Here is an 11,073-nt window from a genome sequence, read left to right on the forward strand (position 1 = left end):
GCCATCATTCTTCACCAGAATAGAACACACACTGTCCAGCAAGTATTCGACCACAGAAATGTCCGCGGCTATTGATATGCCTGAGTGTGGCGTTTCTGACTTCTGTTAATGGACTTTTAGGATCTGTTTTCTGCAGCTGATAATCAATATATAGTTACTGTATGCTAATCTGTACGACCTCATGCTTCTGTAGCTAAAACAGCGTTATTTAAGCAAAGCAAACTTCACTACTTGATCCTTTAGGTGTAGAAACAGCCATTCTGCCAGACTGTCCTCCCTGATGGACTGACCTCCCCACTAGAGGGAAATGTAGAGCCAAGGCAGAGCCTGTCAGAGGTAGATTGATTTATCAGGTCTTTGCTATTTGAAATTGTTTCCATTAGCAGAAGAAGAAGAAGAAGAAGAAGAAGAAGAAGAAGAAGAAGAAGAAGAAGAAAAAGAAAAAGAGCTGGTGAGACTTTTTGGAAGCTACAAAGTTTTATCTTGCATTTTCCTTCTTTACTTTCAAGATAATGAATTTTGAATTAAGTTAAAATTGATATTCGTACAATTCAAATAGTCTACTGCCATAGAGATGGCCACCCCCTGCTCCTCCAGTCCTCCCCCACCAGTGAAAGCAGCGCTGTGAGCACACTCTTGCTTTGCTGTTTGACCTCTGGGCCTCCATGCTGTCTCAAGGTGTCCTGTGAGATCACAAAGCTGGCTTACTTCTTATGACGTGACTGACGGGATTTTGAAAGTGAGATGCTCTCTGCTTCTTGTATGAAGTTTACTTGCCACCTGTCAGTCGCCTGCCTGAGTCAATCATCTCAAGGGGATGATCACTTAGAGCAGTGACACAAGAAAACACACCTCCTTAAATGTATTATACCGTATGTGACACAGCAACTTAACATCACTGCAGAGAAATGCTTGAAATTACGTTTGTTTGTTTTTTTTCTGAGTAGCACAAGAGTTGATAGCAGAAGTGTCACAGTAATCTCCATTTAAGACCATAGCAAGTAATATTTTGTTATTCTGAGTAGATTTTTAGAGTTATGGTAAGCACCAGCAGGAGCCTGCGTGGGATCTTCTGGGGATATTCTCACATGACGCACCACAACATCTGCTGCCCATCCCAGCTGAGGTCAAACAATATGCCAAACAGTCAAAAGTCAAAGGGCATGACTGTGCATACTTTAAACCTGTTTAAACTGCAGCATACAAGGGGAATCTGATGTATTTTCTTGCTCATCTTTGTAAATTGTAATATAGTGTATGGATACACATCTGGACTAGCATATTCCTCTTCTTCATAATGATGCACATGTATGTTCCAAATCAGTAACACAGATCTTATAAGCTTGTTAGCAGTTGATTAAATGTTAATGTTTGGTCAGTCCTGCCTTCCTAAACCATTCTTTAGCTTGATCTAAGAGGTGAACATAGTGTACACAGAGGTGTACAAGGGTTCAGTGAGGCTGTCACCATCAAGTAACTCTTTCACTCAGAAATCAATGTGCTGCAGCTAATATACCCTGACATTACTACCATGCTGCAGCCAAAATTGTAGAAGAATAGTTTGCACAAAACAGGCATGATTTGAAAATAAACTTTATTGACATTTTTCAGGTCTTATACAGGATGCTATTTCACATACAATTATGTATTTAATGCTATACATGCATGATAAAGTCACATTTCTTTGCAAAGGTTGCATTTGCTAAGATTCAAAGTTCTCATGTTAAGAAGCAAACAAACACATGTCATCAGATATCCCATCAGAAAAGAAAAGAAAATCAACTCTGACATTGTTCTGCTAAGTGCTACCCATGTCACAAGATCAGTTTCAGGAAATCTGTGAGACACACTACAATTTATTTTTGATTTGACTCTGCGCAGTGTTTCCACATGACACCTCACCGTGTCCTGTATGCCACATGTAGTCTGGACACGCAGACTTATGAGCAGGGCGGCAGTATTTTTACTTTATGTAAGCAGGGGACTTAAAAAGGAAAGCCTAGGAGCTAGAGGTGGCTTATAACCAAATCCAATTCAGACAAATCTTCTTACATCTCTCACCCATTTGCCTGGGACATATGTTTCAAACTTTCAATGTGCTACTTGCAATTAAAAAAAAGCAAACATTGATTCTGTTTCTGAAGTAGTTCTCAACAATATAAGTGCATTTTATTATCAATTATATTCCAAAAATGATCAGATATAACAGCTTGAAATGCATCATATTTGCAGCCTAATATTTCTTTTCACATTATGTCCAAAGCAAATGAAAGTGAGCTAAATATCCTTGAATTATATACAATATAAATATATTTATAATGAAATATAAATATGTACTCTTCTTAATGATTCAAATCATTCTTTTAGTATATACAAGAATAATGTTAAATTAATGGTTTCATAGTATCACACACAAACTGTATGTGCTCAAGACCGGTGCTGATTAAAATAGCTCTTTGTGTCAGGGGATAGAGGAACTAAACATCACAGTTTATAAAAATAATAATTTATGGATCTTTGCACTTCAGAATTCCCTCATGTGTGAACACATGCTCATGCACATACACACACTGTACAAATACACATCCAGACAAACATTCATAAATGCTTTGACGTTCCTGGAGGTCTAGCAGATGACACACGTCTTTGACTTCCCGCCATCTTGACCTACAAAAAGAACAAATGAGAACGACAGTGAGAGACGTGTGACAGCGCAAACAGAATGAGTGGAGGGGGGTGATTTCAAACATCAGCCCTCACCTTGTGTGTCTCCACCTTCCAGCCTTTTCTTCTCATCTTCGATCGCCTTCATCTTGGCCTCATGAACATCCGCCAGAGCTCTCCACTCTCCCCTGTTGTTGTTCAGTCCAGTAAACATAGGGGTGATCTCCGAGTGGAAGCGAGAGAACTCCTGCAAACACGTGGATACATGTGTCAGTGCAGGTGCACATGCAGACAATAAAGAGGGGGAAAGGAGGTTGCATGAAAAAACTGCGAGATCAATGTTTTTATTTGTTTCTAGGTACCTTGTACACAAAGGAGCAGACAAAGTCGATGAAACCACACTGCATCTTAGGCAGCTCATCAGCATGATTTCTGTCCATCATCGGCTAAAGAAGAAGAAGGAAAATAGGATGGTTATTGTTATGACTTTATAACACCATACATAATGCAGGCATCATATGAAAAACATGGTTTAAAGCTCTTACAATGGGCTGCTGCTCAAGGACTGTCCTTTCAAGGTCTCCCTGCTCCCAAAATTCTGCTGCCACCATTAGAGCGACCTAAGAACCATAAGAAACAGCAAAACAATAAGAACAAATGGCTGATTGATGCTTTGTAGTTGTATTACAAGAAGAAGGAAACACACCTTGCTCTGAACCTCCCACGGCTTTGTAATGGCTGACAGGTCACAAGCTGTCATCATCATTGCCCTGCAGAAAATACGACACCACTGAAGAACATCTTTGAATGACAGCCACAGCATCAATGTTAGAAGGTAAGTGCTGAAGTGGCTAGTTCACATAATAAACTCTGCATTTACATGATAATTTCCTTCCTGGTTGGATTGTTGGAGATGTAGTTGACCCTCTCCTTCTCTTCTGGCATACCCTCAACAGCATCCACGATCTTTTGGAACATTGTCCTCTTCCTGAAAGACCAGAGAGCTGTCAGATCTTTTCAAAAGTCCTCAAAATAATAGGCATTAAAAGCATAAGCATTGATGTTGAATGTGTGACACACAGTTAACTTCAAAATTATGGACAGAACAAAACTCCTGACATTCCTTACTTGAAGTAGAGGGCGAGATCAGTAGCAATTATGCAGACTTCAAACAGATGCTGCACTGTTTCAAACTGACGCTTCTGAAGGCTTTGGAAGATATTCAGGTTCTGTGAACAATAGCAGAAGCATCAGGTTAGACAGCAGCCAAGATTTCAGTGAGTCCCACCAAAAAGAATCTAGCTGCTTACAGTACAGCATGAAAACAGTTGCACTACTGTTAAACAGAGATATTAAAATATGAGGACCCACCTCATCCTCCATCAGTGTCTTACTGTACTCCAGGTGATGTCGCTCCATAACTGACGAGCTGTGCAGTTTTGCCAGAGGGGATAAACTCCTACAAGAGTCCACCAGAACCAGAGCACGAGTCAAATATCTATTTCGTTGTTTACAATTTCTTGCTGTGATTTAGTCACAAAAAATCTTACTTTGTCTGGTAGAGATTGTTGGTTCCTCTGTGGTCGATGTCGTGGCAGAATCCAGCAGCAACCATGGCAAAGGCCTCGATATCAGAGTAGTACTTCTTCAGTTTACCTGTCTGTTGAGAGGACAACCCTGTGTTATAGCAGTAGAACAAGTAATAAAGGATATATATGAGTATGAGAAATCAGACTCACTAAGAGCAGCGTGAACATGGTTTGTCCAACATTGAAGCCATGCCTCCAGTTGTGGTAGGTGATGTCACGGTATCCCCTGCGAACGGTGTACATCCATCTCGTCAGGATCTGCGCAACAGAAGTGGAAAAAAATAAGAAAAACAAGTTAGAGTTGCAATGAATCATTGCATTTGCATCCTCGGTTCAAGACTGAGATCACACATGATATCACATATTTCAAGGTTAGGAACTCAGATCAGCCAAAGTCAATATATGCAAACAATAAGAACAGCATCACTCAAGTGATGATTCAGTTAGGGTTAGACAAAGATGTAAGCTCTCTGTGCTCAAAATGCACAAATGCTGGTGTGTTGAGTGTTTGAGAGGTGGTGCTCGGCTCCAAACAGGCAGATGCGGGTAGTGTAGTGAATACAGGCAGGTTTCCTGGCTGCTGATATACTGTACCTCAGGTGCGACTTTGAACTTCTCCACCACCCCCAGTTCAAAGAAGCAGCGGATTCCACACTTGATGAGTTCAAACTCTGACAAGGGGAAGTCGCTGAAGTGGAACTCGTGCAGCTCCACGGTCTTGGCATCAGGGAGGCTGGTTTTCTGCACATTGGAAACAAAGTGCACACGGTCAGTGTGCCATCCAAAACAACCCGAGCTCTTTGATCTACGCATCGCAGCACTTACCAGAAGCTTGTACATCTCCTTCTGGTCACAGTCTTCTGGTGCAGAGCCAAACTTCTCTTGAGTGTTCTGTGTGGAAATTAAAAAGTAAAAAGTAAAAGGGAGGCCGGTCTACTAATGTGCTTTCAGTCTGGTCTGCTCATCAGTCAGTTGAGGCAGCAGCTTACCAGAATGGTCTGCACGTCACTCAGTGTGGCCGTTGTTTGGTACATAAGCATTTCCTGGGCGATATCTTTCCTCCACTCTGTCCTGTTCAGTTTGTCATACGTGTCGCTATTCAGGGTGGACCAGCCGAGAAACTGGGTTAGAGCCTAGTGACATGGACAAATACAGAACACTCCTTTCAGTGACTTCCCCTGTGTGTTCTGTAGATATTATGCACTATTACCTAATTCGCCCATGCAAGCCACTGCTGAAGTCATAAAAATAGAATAGACTTTAAAGACGAATATTAAATATTATTTCCAAAAATTCTATAAATGAATCTAAATCACACCTAAAGTATCTTGGGAGTAAAATATTAGAAAAATGTACTGTTGCTTAAATGTTGCTTAAAAAGATATTTGTCCATACTTCTGTAATCTGTTCATCATTTTCGTCGAAGGGTTGGCCATCTTTTCTGTTGAAGAAAGTGGCAACACCAACGATTTCTTCCTTCTTGTTGACGATAGGGAGGGAGAGGACATTCTTAATCATCCATCCGCTCTCATCCACCGCTTCTTTCTGTCAAACGATCAAAGAAAATACCCAAATTATTTCTGTGATTTCAGTGAATGGCTGTTTTGTGAGAAACAAAGTGAATTTGACTGAATTCCAGTTGTTGATGAACAATGTCTCACCTGAAATGCAAAGTACTCATCTGCCGGAGCATTCATCATGTTGCAGATCTAGGAGTAGTAAAAAAATGTTATTAAGTGTGTGTTTGGAGGTCATCAGATCAGTGCCACTAGTTATTTAACTACTGTGGTGTAAGCGTAAAAAAATGGCACAAAGGTGGAACTTACGAATCCATTCTCGGCTACGTATGAGGGGAGTCCGCTGACCAGAGCCCAGTGGTCGGCAGGAGGGCCGCTGTGAGTTCAGAGAGGATGAGTGACTGCATGTCTTCTTATTAGACTACCAGTTAAAACATGCAAATGAAGCTGTAAAATCAATCAGTACTTACGGGATAACTTTAATCTCCTCCTTGTCCTCCAGCAAGTAGTCAATAATCTTGTAGAAGCTGATTTCCTGAATGATTTAAGCATAAAAGCGGGAGATTTTTTGATATTTTGAAAATCTCCACAAATTGGTGGATGTGAACAATTTCACAAAAACAAACCCAGCGTGGGACTTACTCTGCCATCGGGGGTCTTGGGACCCTTGTATGGCTCCTGCTCTCCCAGCTTGATTGGCCACTCATCAAAGAATTCCTGGTTAAGACAAGGCCAACATCATGTTTATATATGCTGCATTATTAATGGATATAAAGTGCAGCAGTGCATGCAGCTGCAGAGAGGACTGCAGTGGCGGTGAAAGCAGAGCCTAAAGTTAAAGATGAAGCTTTTTCAGACTTTCTTTGACGCACCTTTTCTTTGGTCATGTCCAGGAGTCCCACAGAGTATCTCTCACACTTGATGTATGTCCTCACTGTGTACAAGGCTTTGTGAAACTGCCTCTCAATATCCGTCAGCTCCTCAAAAACTTTGCTGGCTGACCACAGCAACACCTATAGCGGGGAGAAGACCCACCGGTTATGACTTTCATATGAGCTTTTGATTCTTGTGACGTTCCATTTTTTTAGTGCAGCTGGAAAATTAATATCTCTGGAACATGAATGCTGTCAAATATTTTTTTGGCAAAATCAGACCAGACAAGTGGGTTTATTACTGTGTGTGTTTACCTGACTCTTCCTGGACTCTACATCCCACATGTAAGCAGTGTGGGCTTGGAGACTAACCACAGAAGCAAAGTTCACATATTTATTGAAGAGCTGCAATGAAAGAGCAAAGAATCATATTGCTTTATGAATCATATTAACATATTCAACAGATTAGTCACTTCCTCTGGCAGATATTCACTTGCGTGACCCCTACGGTCACAAAGAGGTCACGGAATAAGACGAAGACATTTCTGACCTTCCCTTTCCTAAAAGGATTAGAAGTTGAGCTGTCATAACGGCCACTCAAAGCACCAAGTCAAGCTTTTAGATATACAGGTCAGAGACAGGAAGCTGGCGGGCTAAAACTGTCCCATTTACCTTGCAAGTTAAGATAAGAATATGACCCCCATACTGGATTTCTCTGCTTACTACAAGTGGTAAAACACTGGAGCCACACTGAGTGCAGTCTGTTTGATTTAGTCTAGCATTTAGCATTTCTGGAAAACACACTAATTGCCAGTTATTAAAAATGAACATGCTGGCCACTCACCTCCTGATCGCCCTTCGAGAAAGCATCAGCGCCTTGTTTGTTGAGTGCCATGACGACTCCAATGGGATCCTTTCCATTCATAATGGGAGCAGTGAGCATGCATTTGGTGGTGTATTTTGTCTGTTTATCCACAAAGTCACTGAAATGAGAGTCCTGAAAAGAATAAGGAGAATAAGGTTGTGTTGAGATGAATGTAAAGCAGCAGGTCCATTGCAGAACAACACTCTACTCAGGCTTGCTATTATACTAAGCAGCATGCGAAAAGACACACTGAAGCACAAATGATAATTTAAGATGACTGTAATGAAAGTTATCTGTTCTTGTTATTTGTAAATTGTAGCTCCACACCCTCTGGGCTGAACAACATTGCACCTCTTCAGGGATAATGTGGACTCTTTAGGGTTTAATAAGACAGATGTTTCCTCAGATGTCTCATCACTAATACAGCGCACAATTAGTTTGACCATATTCTTTAATCCATCTATATTTGTCTTATTCGTTTATTTCTAAATTCAGACTTCAGTCACCATCTTTGTCACCAGCTCACCTTCTTAACATCAGGAATATTCTGAGGCTTCTTGGAGTGAGCCGTCCATCCAACAATTCCCATGTCGGTGGGAAAAACAATCTCTACGTTGGGATTCACTATATTTCTATCAAATGGAGAATTGTGTGTCACATCGAAGAGGATTGTGGACAGCTCAGGTACTCCATTACGAGCCCTGTAGCCAAAGTAGCTGCAGCGATCAGCCTGTACCAGCAGAGCAATCCTCTGGAGAACTTTATGCAGGGCTTTTTCCATTGGGTTGGTGCCCTGCATCTCCTTTATGAGCTCAAATATGAACTCAGCTTCCTGGATGGTGGAGACATCCTTGTAAGAGGCCGGGTCTTTGATCTGGACCTGGTTGTTGAAGGCAGCAGTGATCACATCTGCCTTGACTTTCTTTTCGTAGTATTCCTTTGCAAACTGTGGATTGTTGTCAAGGAACTTCTCTACAGTGTCTTTGTCTGCCATGTTGTCCAAGTTCGGATAAACGATCCCTTCTGTAGCTGCACAAAGGTGCTCCTCTCAGACAGCCTCAGCTAGACGGAGGAGAAAGTGGAGCAGTAAAAGTGGCCTCCAGAAGATATGGTAGTGCAGACCTTACTGAGGCATCTCCCAAACTCCTCTGTGGACACAGTGCCAAAGCTGCAGCTCCAACCTTCTCCACAGCAACAGAAGGTAGTGAGTAGCTTACTGGGTAAGGGGATCCCAGGGGGAACTAATGAATGTGACGCAAGAGTCATAAAGCCCCTGAGCTTTCTTAACTTGTAAATCCAGCCACTTGTCTTTTTAGTGGGGCCAATCCCATCACAGGTAATAACAGAGTTATGGCACCAGCAGTAAGACCTGCACAGTAGAAGTGCAGGGGGGGCTGCAGTTACTCCTGAATGACAACATAATGTGTCATATTCTTTAAATATCTTGTTTTTTTCTGCTTCAGCAAACATTTAAAATGTGATTGATTTATTTTAAAATGTAGCAAACATTGTCGTGGAAAGACTTGCTGTATGATTTTAGGAGGATAAGGATAATACCATAACAATAATACCAGGCAAAGAAGGCCAGGGGAGCTGCAGACCACTTGATAAAAGCTGTGTTTAAGTGTCTTATGTTGTCTGAGAAGCTTTGTATGAGAGACAGAGATTAATGTCATGATACAGAGACACCTGGCAAGCTGAAATAACTGCGCTGCTCGGAGCGAGTCCTGACAGCCAGCAATGCTTTTCTCTCTGCAGGGACTCCTGCAGACAGTAACGCGTGTGTTTATGTCGTGGGCCACTTCTGTTAGATAGCAGCTACATGTTACCATTGAAGGGATTATGTGGGATTGTCAACTGCTGCTTGGGGTTTAATTAGTCTTGTTGACAAGCAAACCATTTGTTAGTATGATCTGATCATCAGATCACTTCCACACCATGACAAAAAGGCGATTCACAATATTTTAGTTTATATTCGTCAGTTGATTAATTCATTAGTTTATGTACACCTGATGTCTCGTTTTAAGAATCAAAACACAATGCAATATTGTATTTTTAATGGAAAAGGTTATTGTAAAGTAACTAAAGGTCATTTCAGCTAATAATATTCTGTGCTGCATTACTGCAACACACATTTATTGTTTGGCATTTCAAGGTGAGATACATTTTCATAGGCTCAAATGAAACTCCTGAAAATCACACTATCAAAGCTTTAAAGGAACAGTTCACCCCCAAAACAAAAATTATCCTCTTACCTGTAGTGCTATTTATCCAGACATCTAGACTGATTTGGTGTGAGTTGTCAAGTTTTGGAGATATTTTGTTTTCCAATATTTTGTGTAACTCAACACAATTAATAACCTTGGGAGAAGGAAGCACAGCACAGTGAAAGTGACATTCCTCACAATCTCTCCAGTTGTCAGGCCACTTGAGAGTACAGATGTGCACAAGTTCCTGTGGGAAAGACATGAAAATGATTAATGATTAATTAATTACTTAATTAATTCCATACATCCATCAATACATTCATACTTGCTCAGGAAAATCCACCTCAATATATCACAGTGAAGAACAGACTGAGGGTTCAAGAGGTGAGTGCAGAAAAGGCCCAGATGAGGAGGATGGTGGCGATCACCATCCCTGGGTTAAACTGGGAACAGTTGACAGCTGAAGGATAGCTGGGACCCCCTCCACACTGATCGAGGCCAGATGACACACAGCACAGTGTGACAGGCCGTATACCCCAGCATCCACAACACAGTTCACTGCACTGCCACAATCAGCAGGATCGTGCTGACAAACAGCAGGTTGCCCACAAACAAGCTCAGGATGGTTCTTTTGGCCAGGAGTCTGCATTCCAGGGTTACTATGGCTGCAGCTCTTGCATTTGCTGCCACACAGACCAGGAAGACCGCTGTGACAGCCAGGGTCTCGACAATAGTGGCGGCAACATGATCTGAGTGGTGCAGCTCAGAGAAGAAAAATAAGTGAAGTTCTTGAGTGGAGTGAGTGTGAGGGTCCATATAGGGTGAAAAAGGCATAAAATGATAAAGGGGAAGGGGAGGCCGGGTGGAGAGTGGTACTTTGTTTCTGACTGTGATTGCATGACTTCCCTGTAGGTTAATCCAAGTTCTAAACTTCAATCAATGCAACAGTGATAGTGTCTAAATGGCAAATTAGCTGAGATTAGAGATCTAATTAGCTTGACACCCCTTTTATTTACGCTATGACTTAGATTACCAAGCTTACATCCTGGTAATCTACAGGAGTAGTGAAACAGTCACTGATTAGTGGCTGTCCTAAAAATAGGCTTTTCATCTCATGCAAACTCTAAAGGACTACGTTTAAAAATGTGTACACAGAGGAGAGATTTACCAAAGAAATATTTGTTCTAGCTAAGACACATGCTCCTTTCTCTGAAAGTATTTCTGTCATCTCATGTTGATAATCTACAAGGCCACAAGAGAAACCACCTCTTGGCTTTAAGTCTGACTCAGACGGCCTAAGCTCATATTCTAGCTCTCCATGAATATGTTTCCCTATGAAAAGTTCCTAAAAGGCACAGC

The 11,073-nt window shown here is 41.5% G+C and overlaps 1 protein-coding gene and 1 pseudogene across 2 annotated transcripts; both read right to left on the reverse strand.

Moving 5' to 3' along the window:
* Window positions 1–2,461: 2,461 nt before the first annotated feature.
* On the reverse strand, window positions 2,462–8,501 carry LOC139341406 (cone cGMP-specific 3',5'-cyclic phosphodiesterase subunit alpha'-like). 2 transcript variants are annotated; one of them, XM_070977926.1, is made up of 22 exons: window positions 8,034–8,501; window positions 7,487–7,639; window positions 6,958–7,047; window positions 6,643–6,783; window positions 6,413–6,487; window positions 6,241–6,305; window positions 6,080–6,146; window positions 5,915–5,962; window positions 5,649–5,798; window positions 5,243–5,386; window positions 5,079–5,144; window positions 4,848–4,994; window positions 4,404–4,511; window positions 4,215–4,324; window positions 4,036–4,123; window positions 3,793–3,893; window positions 3,545–3,652; window positions 3,371–3,434; window positions 3,210–3,284; window positions 3,027–3,110; window positions 2,761–2,911; window positions 2,462–2,667 (listed from the first exon to the last, which is right to left on the reverse strand). In XM_070977926.1, exons 1-22 carry the CDS (start codon window positions 8,499–8,501, stop codon window positions 2,627–2,629), a joined length of 2,544 nt encoding a protein of 847 aa, XP_070834027.1. In that variant the 3' UTR covers window positions 2,462–2,626. The 2 variants fall into 2 exon arrangements, with proteins under 2 accessions (XP_070834027.1, XP_070834028.1); XM_070977927.1 differs by having other exon boundaries at window positions 2,627–2,661.
* A 1,285-nt stretch (window positions 8,502–9,786) lies between these two features.
* Window positions 9,787–10,530, reverse strand: LOC139341526 (free fatty acid receptor 4-like; annotated as a pseudogene).
* Between the last annotated feature and the right edge of the window lie 543 nt (window positions 10,531–11,073).

Source organism: Chaetodon trifascialis, chromosome 13 (genome assembly GCF_039877785.1).
Source record: "Chaetodon trifascialis isolate fChaTrf1 chromosome 13, fChaTrf1.hap1, whole genome shotgun sequence".
Lineage (NCBI taxonomy): Eukaryota > Metazoa > Chordata > Actinopteri > Chaetodontiformes > Chaetodontidae > Chaetodon > Chaetodon trifascialis.